A 17,172-nucleotide genomic window follows, 5' to 3' on the forward strand; every position below is an offset into this window, starting at 1 on the left:
GGCACATAAAAGACACCATTTCGAGCGTGGCCGTTTTCGTGCGGGTGACACGTAAAAGCACCCACTACACTCTCTGAGTGGTTGGCGTTAGGAAGGGCATCCAGCTGTAGAAACTCTGCCAAATCAGACTGGAGCCTGGTGTTGCCATCCGGTTTCACCAGTCCTCAGTCAAATCGTCCAACCCATGCTAGCATGGAAAGCGGACGTTAAACGACGATGATGATGATGATATATAGGCTATAGTAGAAGACACTTGCCCAAGGTGCCACGCAGTGGGACTGAACCCAGAATCATGTGGTTGGTAAGCAAGCTACTTACCACACAGCCTGGCATAAAAGACGCGCAGCCATATTAGATGCATTCATATTTAAAGCAACTTCACATATAAGACTTGGGTTGATTTTTTTTTTTTATGAGACTATGTTTTTTAAATGTGGGTCTTATATGCCATCAAATACAGTAATAAATGTATTAGGTATCCACCGCCATGACTAACTTCGCTGTAGTTATTAAACTGAATGCTTTCTTTTCTTTTCTTTTTTTATTTACATTTTAGATTTCCATCATAAACATCAGCATCATAAAAGACGTACGAGGCGATCCAGTGGTCGCCCCTACTATAACCCTAACAGACGCTACACTGTTGAGTTGTTTGTGGTCGTTGATAAAGAAGCTTTAGCGAAAATACAACACATCAACCCTACAACATTTGTTTTGAATCTCTTTAATATGGTAAGTATAAGGCTTCTTCTGAGACCACAATCTCTACTCTCTCTCTACCACTACACCTATGGTCCATCAAATCTGACAACGTTGAGCTCACAGAACACCTATGTGGAATTACAAGAAATAGAACTCAAATTTTCCCAAAAATCACACAATCGTATTAGTAAAGAACATTTTGGATAATATAACCTTAGATTCATTGAACATAGGGAAAACGGGATGGTCATGGATTGAACGTATTTAATCAAAGATCTGCTTAATCAGGACTAGTCTGGAATTATACAACAACAACCGACAAAGGAGCCAATAAAAGAGCTTCTACTTGGTCATTCGACCAGCTTGTTATAGCAGCCAGATCATTTTTGTTAAGGGGGGGTAAAAATATATAATAGATATTGTATTCCTAGATATGCTCCTAAAAACGTGGGATATTTATAGCTGAAATACCTTTGATCATAAATCAGCTCAATCAAACGAATTGTGTTTTGGGTCAATGAAATATCCTCTGCTTCTGGTTTTCAGTCTTCTGTAGCTCACTGCTCCTGTTCACCGAATGACTTTTTGCAATCACCCCTTCAAGAAAAAATGCAAATAATAAACAGCTGATTATTGTAATCAAATAGACGCTATTTTAATATTGTGATTTACTACCCGCGTACCTATTTTCTAATATTTATATGGATTAGTACACCTATGTTAATTTCTTTTCTTTTTTTAAAAAAAAATTACAGAAGGTGAGATTTTCTATAATCATTTCAAATTATGACCAAAACCAGCAATTTTAAGGGAAAGAGTAAGTCGGTTACGTAGACCCAAGAGCCCAGCTGATATCTTATTGACACCACCACCCCGCCCCCGAAAGGATGAAAGGCAATGTGGACTTTGGCGGAATTTGAACTCAGAACGAAAAACATGCTCACGATTCTGCCAGCTTTATATAATCCTTTCTACTAAAGGTACAAGGCCTGAAATCTTGGATAAGGGGACTAGTGGAATGCATTTACCTCAGTGTTTCACTGGTAATTAATTTATTGACCCCAAAAGGATGAAAAGCAAAGTCGACTTCGGCAGAATTTGAACTCAGAATGTAGAGACGGACGAAATGCCGCTAGGCGTTTTCCCGGCGTGATAACGATTTTGCCTGTTCGCCGTCTTAAGGCTTTACATAATGAAATTACATTTGACCTTGACGTATCATTATTCATGCTTCTGCTTATTAATAATATGTTATATCACTCGTATTTTATTCCCAACAAAAATTTTCTTTTAATGTGTTTAAAGTATAAGTGTCGTACTTAATTCAAATATTTTAGTTCTAAATAAACTCACAGGTCTTTACACATTCAGTGCACTCCATAACGCCTCTTCAATATTTTCTGCCATTTTGTAAGCCCACAACGGTTCTAGGGGGCGTTACCGCCCAGATTAAAAATCACTCTACATCAAGACATTTCCCATAGGTTCAATAAATACGTACCGTAGAATATGAGCCTCTCACCACTGCAATGTCAGGGTATTTTGTTTAACTTACACGCTCAAGCCTATGTAATGTGTTTATATATGACAAGTGGAAACCACTTTAGTAAATGCAAGAATCAAGGTAATATTTCTGTATACGAGGTTATACTCTGGGGAAAACATTTATTATATCGGTACTCTGTGGAAATGGATGAATGTCTCTCTTGAGAATATGTGAACTTTGATCAACGTAAATAGAACGAGAATAGTTTGGCGAGACGTAAGAGCGTCTGACAACTAACCAAGGGATCAGCAATTCACGCCTTACTCTCCTCATTGCATTTTTGTGTTCAAATAGCTAAATATAACAAATTATAAATAAGTGCTGTAGAGCGGAAACAACTCACTGCTATAAGAAGTGTTAAAACTGTAAATTTGTCAATTTTGTTATCTTGTTTTACTGGTACCATTTTATTTGCCTTAAATCTTGAACATTTTCCAGGTTGGCATGTATTATGCACAAAAGAGTCTCGGAATTCAAGTTCATATCGCTGTTACCGATATTTTATTTATGAGAAGAAATGAGGTAAGATGTCTTTTTATCACTTTGGTCTGTGGATAAATATATATTAGATAAGAAAAATAAGAAATGCGTGTACAATCCTTCTTATAGCCTTGCTATATTAAATCTATTGAATTTTAAATGAATTACTGACAGATTTTTTTTCAATAGTTAAACCAATCAAAATTTATATTCCTAGGGCGAAGCTTTATTCTATAAACTTTTACTTCACTTAAGCTGCAAATACTCTTGTGGGAGTCATGAACATCTATTTTTATACTCTATTTCTCACTTTCTAAAACAAAAGGTCTTGTATGTCTATTTATCTCATTAGATGAGCACAATTTTCCCTTAAAATAAAAGCAAGCTATCTGAAAAAGATGCAACCGGTATCATTGTACATCGTCAAAAGAAATTTTCCCTGTTCAGAAAATTTCATTACGTAAAGATCGTATCAAACAAATAATTCTTTTCTTCTCAATTCGAATCTCCCATGATTAGAATATTTAAAAATTTAAACCTGACACAAAGATCACATTAAACGAATTTGATATATAAGAACAATTATTGGCAGTGTTAAGATGAACCCGTGAAATTTGAACTCGCGACGTCGAACGTATGATTGAAAGTATATTTCAGTGTTCTGCCGTTTCTACCCTTCCTCGACCTACTCATTACTGAACTACTAATATTTTAAAATAGGACATATTGTGACCAATGGTTTTGCAGGTTGTTATGAATTGTAACAAATCATTGAATTATTCGTATTTACCCGCCGTGGTTGGACTTTACCTTTTATTTTTGCGAAGTTGAAAAACTACAGTACAGGTATTGAGGTGGAAGGTATGGACTACCACTCTCCCCTCAAACTTTGCTAGCCTGTTGCTTAAATTAGAAACCAAACTAATAATAATTATGTGAACTACCTGTGTAACACTCTACATCAGCAATTTTTAACTGTTTTCAATCCACATCGCATTGTATAAGACGCTAAGATTTTATTATATATAAAAACCATTAACAAGAATTATTTATACAGGCGCAAGTTGTGTCTGTATAAATTTTTTTTGCATTTACCAATACATATAAACTGCAGAGATGAGACGTTAGCAATGCAATTCATAGCAATACTTGTGAAGATATATACTGATTTCATTTCCATTTCTGGAATGAAAGCACAATGACTGACTAAAATTTGTTGTGTTAACATTTTCTACTCTATAGAAACAGCATTTATTTCATATTACGTATTGTAAATAGAATACAATATGCAGCCACATATCAAAGCAAGAGAGAAAATATATTTAAAATATAAGTATAAATGAAAAGTCTTGGGAAAATTGTGACTCATAATAAAAATCTCCTGTCCAACATAGGACAGTTGACATGCATTTCCTAAAGTTCTCTTCCAGTGTTTGAAGCTGCGACCTGTACTTGTTCTTAATCATGTTCATAGCAGACAGAAACCAGCTTCACAATGATATGCGGTTGAGAAAGGAAGATTGCTTTAAGTGTTTTCATGATTAAGTATTTTTGGTAGAGAGACAACGAGAACGACGTTATGTCTCTTATTGAGTGTTGCAGTCTCAGTTCTCTGTCATTTCTTATTTCCGTTAACTTGGCTGATTTCTGTCCGCTTCTCAAAATTTGTCAGTTCAAACATTTCACTTCGTTCTCTTTTATTATCATTATTATTTATTATTATTATTATTATTATTATTATTACATCGTGATGTTGATGATGTCTCGCCTCAATGTTAGTTTTTTTGTTTTTTTTCTTTAAAAGAATTAATTTCGTCAGTACAAGTATCTTACTTGTACTGACAAATTTAAACCTTTATGTGCATTCGTTTCCTGCACAATCTTATCAAGTGCATTCAAAAACTTTTATTGTCCTACATTTCATCGCTAAGCAGGTCAGCTAGCCCAGATTTTGCAGACGAGAAAAATTATAGTTGTATGCGACTGGTAACATGGAATAGAGTACAACTTGTTACATGGTCGGATCGTCGGCGACTAAACCGGCATCCACACTAGGTTTGCCTAGTGAGGAGGGTTACTAGAAACCCAGCAGGGCTAAAAGCAAACCTATCAAAAGGACGGTTGACCCTAATGTAGGTTCAACGACTATCTAGCAATAGCACAGGTCCTCAGAAATTCCGAGTTGGTGTTCCAGTATGCTTGAAGACCATTGAAAAGTAGAAACCCCTCAACTTTTGTTCAAGCATTTCTCTAGGAAAATGTCATTCTAATATACCAGATATACAGGGAATGGCATGGAATTTTGGCGGGGATCTTTTTGAAAGAGACTCACTTTGCTGAGGCTGCGACCTATATTAGAACCGAATATCTTGTTCTGGCTTGTCTCTGGATCATGCCAATAGGGTGGAGAGGGTCCGCGAGATGTTGAAAAAAACCTTGTTGAACCTAAAATTTTAGATTGCGCAATCGCCATCGAGGTAACTTCTTAGTTCCCGGTCGAGTAGGAAGGCGCTGCAAATGGACAAAGAATTGTCCATTTGTATATAAATTAGTCAGGAAGAAGAAATCGTTTAATCAGTGATTGATATTGAAGTTTATTGACTACCATTGCGAAAACCGCTCGAATTGGAAACTACGAACATAATTAGAGTGGATGGTTGAACGGTATCTGGAAGTTTCAGATTAACTCTTGACACATTAATACTTTTCTCATAATCTTCTTTTTCTGTAACAGTGTCTTTCTCAGTCATACCTTCTTATAAATAGGTTATAGAATTCTTGCTCCATTAACATATAAAGCGCGACGGGCCACAATCGTAGCCGTCAGGCCACGATTGTGGCCCAGATCGATGTATTTAATTTATGGGCGTTTGTTGGGGTCTAATGTCACTCAAACACTCCGATACCCAGCAAAATGCAAGATGACTAATAGTTCAACTAATGAATTTCAGGTGATGTAAAACTTGCCACCATTATATACTAAGAAGATATTTTAACTATTTTTTGTTTTCATATATGCAATGTAGTCTCATTTTCATAGAATGTACTCAGTAGTCTATGCTATGTAAATGCAAATCCCAGCTCTTTATCGGTTAAAACCCATTGGCTTCATGTCAGTTTTCCGAACAGCAAAACTTTTCAAGTGGTTCGTTCACGATGAGGTTCTCAAACTACTACCACTTGGTTTTTATCTTTTTCTTCCTTGTATCCCGCATTTTTTTCCGATACTGTTCGTCTGCCCCATTCTTGTAATTTTCTATTCATTTTCTATAGCGTTAATCTGTTTGTTTGTTTTTCTGTGTTTCCTTTTCTTCTTTTCGATGTTACTTTTTTTATCCAAAAAAGATAAGTTGTCTGGACATGCACGATTAATTTTAATAATGGTTAATTATACCAGTTAGCAATACTTAGTCAATTAAAACTTAAAATCTATCCTACCTACTGTGACACGGTTATTAATGCAGTCAAAAATTTTTTTCTCTTTTTCTCTTAACAGAGAAAGTTTAACACTCGCCAAAACAGTTTCATTCCATATTCCTTTTTAGTTAGGGAGAAGTAAAGTAAAGTGACGTGAGTAAAAGGTGGACGATTTTCAGTACTGACAGACTATCCTATTTCGAATAAGAACTTATGAAACTTTTGCCATGTTTCATATTTTGATGTTTTAAATTCTTAAACATTATCTCTACATATTCTAGCCGGAAATTATTTACAGAAAAGGTCCTGGATATACACTCAATAACTTTTGTAGGTGGATATATGATCAAAGATACAGGAGACAACAATTTGACCATGCTGTGCTGCTAACTGGACAAAAAATGTGCCCTGGTACCCATTGCAATTCAGTCGGTAGGTGCAGCTAACATCGTCGTCTTTCTTGTTTAGTTTTTGTCGTTAAATTTGGGGTGGAGTCGGCATGAGGAGATGCTCCATACTTCAATTCGAAATGTACGTAAGTACTATCTCAGTGTTGCTAGTACACTAAAAATAGTCCGAGGGAGAGAATGAGAAATGAAGAAAAATAACAAGCTTTGTCGACTGAATATCTACTTGCTATCTCACGAAAAATTGTTGTTTTGAATACCAACAGTTGATCTCATAACATAGATTATTAACCTCAAATATTCGACTAAAAGCAACTACGAGTTAAATAAGAGCTAAGTAAGTGCTGCAGCTCATTCCGCTGCATTAAATCATTGTTTTATTCCAGTTACTATAGAGGTAAATTAAACACTTTTTAGTTGTATGTCTTTGTTCACATTCTGGCATTAAAACACTGTTTTCACTCTGCAATGTACAACTACAGTTAAAGCCTAAAAACAAATTCACTTTGCAAAACATTTTATCTGCGTGCAGGGTATGCATCGTCCCACCGATGCCTTTTTTATCATTCCGCTTCGTAATAGCTACTTAAGTGAACTGAATGTTCCGTGCTTGTTGATTTGGACATCTGTAGGGGTTCGTCTAAGCAGTAAGATCACTGCGTAATTCGTATATTTTATTGGATTGTAATTCTGTAGGAATGAATGTGTGACATGTTGATTTTTTTTTTTCTTTATCATAATAGTATTTAGCGAAGTCCCAATAACATTACCTTGGAGAAGAAAAATGGCTGATCGCATATGCTATCAGCCAAAGACCTTTGAACATGTACATTATATCTCGAAATTTAGGACTCATAAAGCCTATTACCCGGTTTCCATAGCGTATAAGTGACTGGGATCACAACATTGCCCCTGAAAGGGATGCCAGTCTGTCGCAGAGTTACACATTGAGAGCTGAGTGGGCTGGAGCAACTTGAAATGAATTGTTTTGCTCAAAAACACTACGCAATGTCCGGTCTGGGAGTCGAAACCACTATTTTACGATTGTGAGTGCAACACCGTAACTACTACGCAACACTCCTCTACACAACAAAGACCTTTACTTTACATCTATGCACATCTATTGCGGATTCTTCGTTGAATGTTTCTAAAGCAGACTTTGTTTCTATACACCGCAGCTCAGTCTAATTGGTGTAAATAAGAACTACATCTTCTTTGAATGTTATCTTTCGCAGAATGTCGAAGTAACCAGCGAAATATAAATTTCATTTGCTTAATTTGGTAGACTTAATCCTTCGCTCGATTTAATACGAAAACCAAGTACCTTGGGTCCCGTTAGCGGAGTACAGTCTGTTACAAGGACTCGGGCAAGTTCTGCATTTTGAGTATACTTTCCTCCCTCTTTCCTTCTCTCCTTCCTACAAGTCTCGGAGGCTCTGAGAAGGATGCTGGGTTCTTTCTTTCCTCTTGTCTAAAAAGATAAATAAAGGTCATGAAACTAAAGTAAATAACCTGCTTTCAACAGCTTCTTAATATTTAAAAGACATTGTTTGTTTGTTTTCATTTTGGGCTAGGAACTCATTTACGTTTCATCCTACTTTTCATTGTTTAAGATGTGATATCTCCAACCTACAAAAATATTTTTGTTTTTGCACACTAAGCCTTTGTGAAAACAATTATACATTTGTTTATTTTTTTGAAAATGCATATTTCTGAAGTATATACATATAATAACATTGACGCTTTTACACTGAAAATCTTAGTATCCCTTGTGTTCTCTCTGATAGGTTATGGTCGTATTGGAGATATGTGTATGGAACGTTCAAGCTGTTCATTGGTCAGACTTAGAGGATTACATTCAGCTTTAATAGCAGCACATGAAATTGGACATAGGTGAGTTATGTGATTACAACAAACGGTTTGTTCATGTATCTATTTGCAATCAGGTCATAATAGCAGCTAGCTGAATTTATAGTGTGCAAGATTTCTGATAAATTTTTTATGGTTTGTATCCCGGCTCTGGCTGCGTAACTTTTTCTTTCTTTTCTCTTTCTTTATTTTTGTGGTGGACGGGGTGAGCGAAGTATAGGAATAAAATTCTTAACATTCAGTTAGTCCACTCCACTAATATACAGGGTGCGATGGGTAAATTGTCACCATTTTATATTTTTAATTTCACGCATACGCATTGTTTGTTTTTTTTATTTTGTCGACTATACAGTATAGTAGGGTCAGTTGGGCACTGTTTGTGAGAAAAACGGCACCACAATGCAATTCACTCTACCAGAAATATAGAAGCGACATGTCGTGCTGCTTGGCATCCGCGCCGAAAGCTCCAATACGAAGCGCCGGAAACTTCTATACGAACATGTACCGTGAGTGATAAAAATCAAGCATCTAGTCAACATCATAGTGTTTGGAATGATCACATGTGATGACGACGTTATTCTTCCATTCATCTTCCTACACAGCCTCACATTCAACATGGAGGCCTACATCAAGTGCTTAGGGGAGGTAGTGCTGCCCTGAGTCAAGAGGGTGGATGCTGGAAGACCCTGTGTCTGGCAACAGGACTCTGCACCATGCCACACAACTAGAAGAACCCAGTCATGGCTGTCAGAAAATTTCGTGACCACATCACCCCTAACATCTGGCCACCTAACTCCCCAGACTGCAACCCCCTCCATTATTATGTGTGTGGTGCAGTTGAGCGAGAGGTCAGCAAAACTCCTTGTAACACCAAAGATGAACTGAAGGCAAGGATTATGGCAGCATTCACCCACTTAAACAAGCAGACCGTCCAGAAGAGTTGCAGAAGATTCCGAAGTTGTCTGAAGGCCGTGGTTGAAGGCAATGGCGATTTTATTGAATAAATTTACTCTTTAGTATTTCAAGATACTTTTATGTAATTTTGGTCAATACATCTGTTAAAATGAGATGTCAGTATTATTTTCATTTTTGCATAATTTAGACGACAATATATTCACCGCAACCTGTACGTGTGTGTATATATATATATATATATATATATATATATATATTTATAATGTATGGATACCTTTTTACACATGCACACACACCCTCCCCCCTTCCTAATTATCCTCATAAAACCACTTTCTCACGTTACTAGCCCCTTTTCCAGCCTCCTTTTCTCATATATTTTTACCTGTTATGTGTGTGCTCATATATGTGTGTGTGTGTTGGTGAATGCGTATTTTATGTATATATTTTGACCTGTTATGTGTGCGGTTATATATATGTATATATATATATATATATACACACATTAATGCAAGGAATTAGCAAGTAAAGTGCTGAATCAGGGATTATATTCTTAAGATCATATTCTATTGCAATAAAAGCATTATATATGACATTAAGAGCCAAATGCACTGAATAAAATGCATCTTAACTGGTATTAGTCAAAGTATAACTCAATTAAAGATATCAACGTATAACTATAATTATAAATAATTCAGAGCCACGGCATTAGTTCCAGTGAGGAAATATATTGCTGTAAGTCAGATACACTATATTAAGGAAATAATGTCTAGTTCAACTTAAAGGTTTACGGTTTTCTCCTACCACTAAATGTTGTTTCTGTATTGACTTTCCTTGTGGTGTGTGAACGGATAGCTGTCAGATAACAGAATTACTTATACTGTCTGTCTGTCAGTTTGTATACATGTGTGTATGTATGTCATTATTCAGTTTTATTTCAAGATTTTTTGCCAATAAAGAGCCAGTTTCTAACCTAGACCCAAGGCTCCTTCATTGGAATTTCAACATCAACAAGGTATTTTTGTTGGTAAATTTATAAATTCGCACCAGACTCGATTTCGGTAGTAAATAATTTTTCCCCGGGTTTTTTTTTTTTTTTTTTTTTTTAGTGTGTGCAATCGTCTTTGTTGGCTTCGTAAACTGTCGGAAACACATTCTTCCGCAGAAAACGGAGGAGTTGGATGTGGGGTGGTACCTCAGAAATTCCCCTTCCCGACCCTATTTTTTTTTCTTTTTCGTTGCAATCGTTTTAATTGACCTTATATATATAATCAGTTAATTCCATTTACAGATTGTATATTCTAATTAAAATGTTTGTTTGGTTGTTCGCTGGAATTGAGCGGATTAGCAAACGTCGCTTTGTTGTTCCTCTGATTGGTCAGAAGCGTGACAAAGCGACATTGCTTCCATTAATTCAAAAATGCATCAAACCTGGCTCAGTTATCTACAGTGATTCTGGGGCAGCTTACAAAGATATACAAACATTGGGCTATCAACATTACATGATAAACCACAAAGAAAATCTTGTTGACACCACATACACACACAGAACATCGAACGTTTTTGGCGAGATTTAAAAGAATGGGTGAAAAGGCCGAGTATTCCTTCAAACTATCTACACCAGTACCTGGCTAGGTATTTATTTATCTCTGCTACAGAAAACAAAAAAAATTACTGCACCAATTTTTTATTGAAGCAGAAAAATTATAAACACCCCCTCCCAGATCGCCAGTAAAGGATCGATTCCAGGACATATCTGGAGACAGAAGATATACAGGACTGCCCTAGGTTCCGCACCCCCTCCGTTTTCCACGGACAAAATGCATTTCCCACACATTATGAGGTCAATTAAGACGATTGCATATCCCAGTGCTCCAATAATTACAGGTATAAACCTGAACTTGTAATCTGGATAGAGTAACGGCAGATTTCTCAATAGTTCAGCATATGTATTCTCTTTCTCATTGATTTTTAGCTTTATGTTAACATCTGCTGGACAGATAATTTCCACAACTGTGCTCAGTTCCTCTTCTCTATCCCAAGTCATTATACGTATGTCACTGTTCAGTTTTATTTCAAGATTCCTTGCCAATAGAGAAAGAGCCGGTTTCTAACCTAGATTCAAGACTCCTTCATTGAAATTTCAACATCAGCAACGGAGTATTTTTGTTTGTATGTATGTATGTATGTATGTATGTAAACAGAATTAATTATACGGTAGGTAGGTAGGTAGGCGGCCGGACAGACAGACAGACAGAGACGGACTCACACATATACAGGGTATACCAGCTATTTGAGAACAAAATTTTAAGGATACAAAAATATTTATTAGAAAAGCTAGTATAGTTTTAGGGAGTTCGATACACATATTCTTACATACACATATCAAAATGTTATTCGTTTAAATCGCCATCAGTCTCAATTACTGCCTCAATACGGTTTCTGAAACAATTAAATGCTTTGATCAGATGATTTTTATTCAGGTTGGCTATAACGTCTCCAATTTCAGACATCCTCGAGTTTTTGGTATTGTAGACATATTTGTTAGTTTTCCTCTCCGTGGCGCGCCAGACGTAGTAGTCCAGGCAGTAAGTCAAATCAGGGGAGCTAGGAGGCAAAATATTAAGAGTAAAATGATCCTGAAAATCTTCGACCATTCATTTCTGAGTCATGCAGGTTATATGAGAGGCAGAAGAGTCTTATGGGAACACGTATGACCTCCCCCGAGCAACTTTCTCGATCCGGGACTTCACAACTGTCACTATCGTTTCCTTGAAGGCTGCCGTATTGACCTTAAGACTTTGCGCAGAGAAAGTGAGTAGGCATGACATGGCCTTCACTGCTCGCGAAACCACCAAGACTATCACCAGAAGGTGAGCACTTGATTTGCATATGAGGATTTCAGTGGGGCTGGCACAGAGTCATCTATCATTCTTCCTGTCCACATTTTGATCTTGGACGAAGTTCTTATCTGAAAAGAAGCAGAGCAATTCGGGCCATTTCGGGATGTTTGATTTTGTTCAGCAAGCGCTTCGACCGGTCTTATCGGACACGAAATGCCTTCTTCTCAAAATATGGGATTTGTACCTGATGTTCTCGTGCACCACACGTCGAATCGTTGACTCCAGTACTTGGAGATGATTGGCAATGGCCTTCACTGACTAGCCGAGGTTTTTGTTGATGATTTCCTGGACTTGCTGGACAAACTTGGCTTTTCCGACAATGTCTTGTTATTGAGAATGCTATTGAGAATGCCAGGGAAGACACATTGCTGCGAAAGACCAGGGGCTCGTTTCCGATCTTAAACACGAAGGACCTCGCAATATCTAATAAGGTTGGAATCTCAGAATTATTGTGGCTGGCAGCTGAGACGATGACAGCATATCTTTTTATTGTCTGCATCAAATTCGAAGCTGCCATGTTGGGGCTGAATAAAGGGAAGATATTTAGTGAAAGTTTGGGCTACTTATAGATCTTAAAAGTTTTGTTCTCAAATTGCTGATGCACCTTGTACACAAACACACACACACACACACACACACATACGCGCACACACACATATTTCAAAACTTTTACAAAATCATAACAGAAAATCTGTAGCTTATTCCTCATCAGTCAACGTCCAAAAGATAGTTACAATTTCTCGCCTTTGACGTTGATGTTGGTCACTTTGGTGGCGTGGGTGGAAAAAAAACACTGGGAATAGCAAAAGAACAGACAGGGCAATGATGAAAACAAGCACGACAAAATAAAATGTACAACAAAAAAAATCGTGCGGCCGCAAGACAAACAGATATGGGATAATGCAAAAGAAAAGGAAAATGTCCTGTAGGACTGGAGACGAAAGAAGGAGAGACAGAAAGTCAGAATGAAGGAAGAAGTAAAGCATTTTTATGTGTTTAGGTTTTTGTGCATATATATGTATGTATGTTTATGAATATATGTATGCTACTGTGTAAATATTTATGTAGACATGTTCGTATGTAATGTTACCTGCATTCTATAGCTTTACTTTCGCGTAATATGGTATGTTGCCTTTGTTTTACGGTATTATATACATCCAAACATGAGACTGACCTATAAGATCACCGAATGTATGTATGTATGTATATCCATTTGTATTTTCTATTTCAGTTTTGGTTTGGAACATGACCATCCTTTGGTAAACGGGTGTAATCCAGTTGAAGAAACTATAATGAAACCGCAGATTACCAAACATACAGAGCATTATGTGTGGTCACATTGTAGTAGAGATAGTCTTCATAAGTTCTTACGGTAATTGGTTTTATTATATCAAAACATTTATATATATTGGTTCATTTCGTGTTAAAATTTCATCATTTATTATGCTCTTGTGTTATATAGGACACAATCCTTGTGTTATATAAAAGACTAGTAGTAATACCCGTCTTTCTCGGGAGCCATGTTCAAAGTGTTATTATGTAGAGAGATTTACTCCTCCTGTATGTGTGTATTTTATAAAAAGCCATGTAATAATTGAAGTAGAAAAAAGATCAATTTCATACACGAACTTCTGTTTGTTTTATTATATGACAATAATAAGTGAGTTGTATGTGTTATTTTTTATATCTAGAGAATACTATGGGTATCGATGAAAATCAAGAAAACACACTATTCTGGAGTACTTTTAGCTCACAGATGAAATATATGTGAATATATGAGCGTGTGTGTACTTGATTGTTTACGTGTGTATGTATGTCATTATTCAGTTTATTTCAAAATTCCTTGCCAATAGAGAACCGGTTTTTAACCTACATCCAAGACTCCTTTATTGGAGTTTCAACATCAACAACAGGGTATGTGTGGATAGATAGATGTGCAGATTTGTATACATGTGCATATTTGTATGTTTTATGTATTCTCGTACATATAGTTGCATATTTAGACGTGCTCAAATATATGTGTATGTCTGTATGTAGATATGGATATAGCTTACTTTGTGTGCGGGTATAGGTCTATTTGTATAGATATGTGAAAGTGTCAGTTCAGGGTCTATGGACAACGTTGAAACATCAATGGTCTGGCAGTGCATGTTTGTGATAAGCTCCACGTGCACGTCAGTGATGTCCTTTAGCCCTGAAGACAAATAATCTGTAAAGCTGAAAACCGTCCTTAGATAAAAGTATACCTTAATAGGGTCTCAATAAAGAGAAGAAAACTTCCAATGAAAAAAATTTCCTATTCTCCAACGTTATAAAAACAATTTTTACCAGCTACATCGAATAAATTGCCTGTATTTTGATAACGTTAGTACCACTCTAATTCTGTCCGCACTTTCTGTTTTGCTTTATTTTTTCAATCCGTTGTCAAATTTGAAATAATTTTCCGCTGTTAACTAATATTTATCTTTTCTCTCCTTTTCAGTTCGAAAGATTCCTTTTGTTTACTAAAAACGAGCGCCAAGCATTACAGGCATTTCGATGACAAACTTCCAGGGGAAAATTACGAAGCCGATATGCAGTGTAAGCTACGACACGGGCCAGAATATCGTTATTGCAGTGATTTAACTACAATTGTATGTTTTATGTCACATCTCACAATCTTCCCTCTAATGTGAAAATAAAAAATTGATGTGTGTTTGTTTAAGTGTATTCGTTTGGATTTATAAACGTGAGAAGAAAAAGGTACTCAATGCATGTAATAAAGTTTATTCTTTGATTCGTTCATGAGATGTCACTCTGTCGTAATTCTAAGTTCCCTGAGTTCATTTTTCGCAGTAAAAAGGAGAGGAGACAATAAACTCAGAATAGCGTCGAAAAGAAGCCTTACCTTCGAATAAATGGAGACAGGTGGATGGATAGATAGGAGAAAGAGTGGATGAGAGGTTGCTGTTTTTATTTTTTCTGTAAGCTTATTATTCTATATGAAAAGTATCTCTAGCCTTTTTTCTAAAACGCAAGAGAGAGAAGATGCGAATCTAACAATTGAAGGATCGCGGTTTCATCTAATTGCGTTCAATCAGCTCTGATGCAACTAGAATCACGCATGCAATCACTGATAGAACATTGATCATTATCTAGATTAAATTATCTGATTGTGGATATTAATGAGAACACATCCAAATGCCCTGTACTGTATTACCATTTGTGTTACATAATTTCCTGCGAACACTTCATAACTAAATCTATCATCGACTGATATTAGACGACACTGATCTGATTAAATGTTGATTCTACTTCTTTAATGGAACTTGCATGCGTCTATACATTTGTGTACAAATGTTTTTCTTTTTTTTATTATTGTGTATATGTATAAGCATTTTCTTCATGACTTTCGTATAATATTTCAAAAATACATTCAAACATTAATTGCTTCAACGGAAAAGTAGGCTCGGGTTACCAACTAAATGATCGGAAACATGTTACTCAAAGTACTAGGATTCGGAGCATTTCAGATATAATGTATTAAAGAATACTCTACACTCAATACGAGTTTCCTAATTTATCACTTCTGCTTTCATATATATATATATATATATATATAAATGGAACATTCAAACACTGAGATTTGAAGTTAGATGTCACTACTGTTCATATCATCTGTGGATAAATTCAAAATTTAATATCACCAGTAGTGGCATGGGTGGAACGCAGTTATAATAGCTTTAAAGATATATATATATATATCTTAACTACTCCATTCCTTAACTCGACTCTATTTCTGTCTATCAACTCCTTCACCATTATTCGTTCATTCCATTGTTCGTTCTTTCGTTCCCCCTCGCTCACATTTCCTTGCCTTCTCTTCTTGCTCACTTTCCCCTCCAGTTTTCACTTCACTGTGTCCCTGTCATTTTTTCTCGCCCCTCCTTAATTCTTTTGTCCCTCTGCCTCTCTCTCTTCTCTTCCCACGTGACTGGTGTTCGGCCAAGCCTGATCATTCTTTCATGTCCAGCCGTTGTGCGTGCAACATCGTTATTCCTCCCTGTGCCTGTGAAATCTTGTGTACCTGCTGTAAGGCCTTATTTCCATACACGCCAGCTTAATGTAATTCGTCCTTAGTCGAAAGACATCTGTTGTTGTCCTGTTATTATTCTTACTGTATGTATGTAACATTGTTCGTTGTTTTCCGTCCTTGTTTTTGTATACATTCGCTGCTTTCTTCCAAGGAATCTAATGCTCTTAGCTTAGTTTTTCCTTGGGACTGGCCAGATTGGAGCAATATTGAGAATAACCAGCCGAAATTGCAAGGATAATCTGGATATCGACTGAAGAAAGAAAACTCCGAATGACCTGTCTGTGTTTTCTTTGTATCGTCTATCTGGATGTTTTGCGTTCTTGTCACATTCTCTATTATATATATATATATATATATATATATAATACTAGATATGCCTGCCTCTAGAAGAAAGAGGACTAATGCTTAGGTGGAGTATGGATTTTATTGACAGCAGAGTCTTTTACAGCGGCTGACCAATTTCATCTAGTAATAAGCCTAGTCAGTCACCGTGAGGAACCATACATCGAATTCTCTCCCTCTATATATATATATGTGTGTGTGTACATACACGTGCATACTATATACACTTTCTTGGTCTCCTCTTCTTCCTTCTCCTTGCTTAATCTCTCCAATATTTTTATATACGATGTGAGCATATCAATGTGTAACGGGATGTTGTATGTGCGTATATGTAGGTTCGTGCGTATTACTCGTGCATAAATGTGTACCTTTCACCTGTTGATTCCCACAAAGTCTCTTTATTCTTGCTTGATAAATCCCCTTCCGATTTAATTCGCCTTGCATTATTTTTATCTCATCTATTCTTCACTTTCTCACATATTTTCATCTCAAATCCCTTTTTATTTCTTTAATCTCATC

General features: G+C 36.4%; 1 protein-coding gene across 1 annotated transcript in view; it reads left to right on the forward strand.

Moving 5' to 3' along the window:
* The window catches only part of LOC106871402 (A disintegrin and metalloproteinase with thrombospondin motifs 16), a 164,846-nt gene that overhangs the window by 105,958 nt on the left and 41,716 nt on the right, over positions 1 to 17,172 (forward strand). The window contains exons 5-10 of the mRNA XM_052967174.1: positions 557 to 732; positions 2,687 to 2,770; positions 6,427 to 6,577; positions 8,340 to 8,445; positions 13,468 to 13,608; positions 14,719 to 14,869. Coding sequence (XP_052823134.1) covers positions 557 to 732; positions 2,687 to 2,770; positions 6,427 to 6,577; positions 8,340 to 8,445; positions 13,468 to 13,608; positions 14,719 to 14,869 — 809 coding nt within the window. The remainder of the gene's footprint in view (positions 1 to 556; positions 733 to 2,686; positions 2,771 to 6,426; positions 6,578 to 8,339; positions 8,446 to 13,467; positions 13,609 to 14,718; positions 14,870 to 17,172) is intronic.

The sequence above is a fragment of the Octopus bimaculoides genome, chromosome 1, assembly GCF_001194135.2.
Source record: "Octopus bimaculoides isolate UCB-OBI-ISO-001 chromosome 1, ASM119413v2, whole genome shotgun sequence".
In the NCBI taxonomy this organism is placed as follows: domain Eukaryota; kingdom Metazoa; phylum Mollusca; class Cephalopoda; order Octopoda; family Octopodidae; genus Octopus; species Octopus bimaculoides.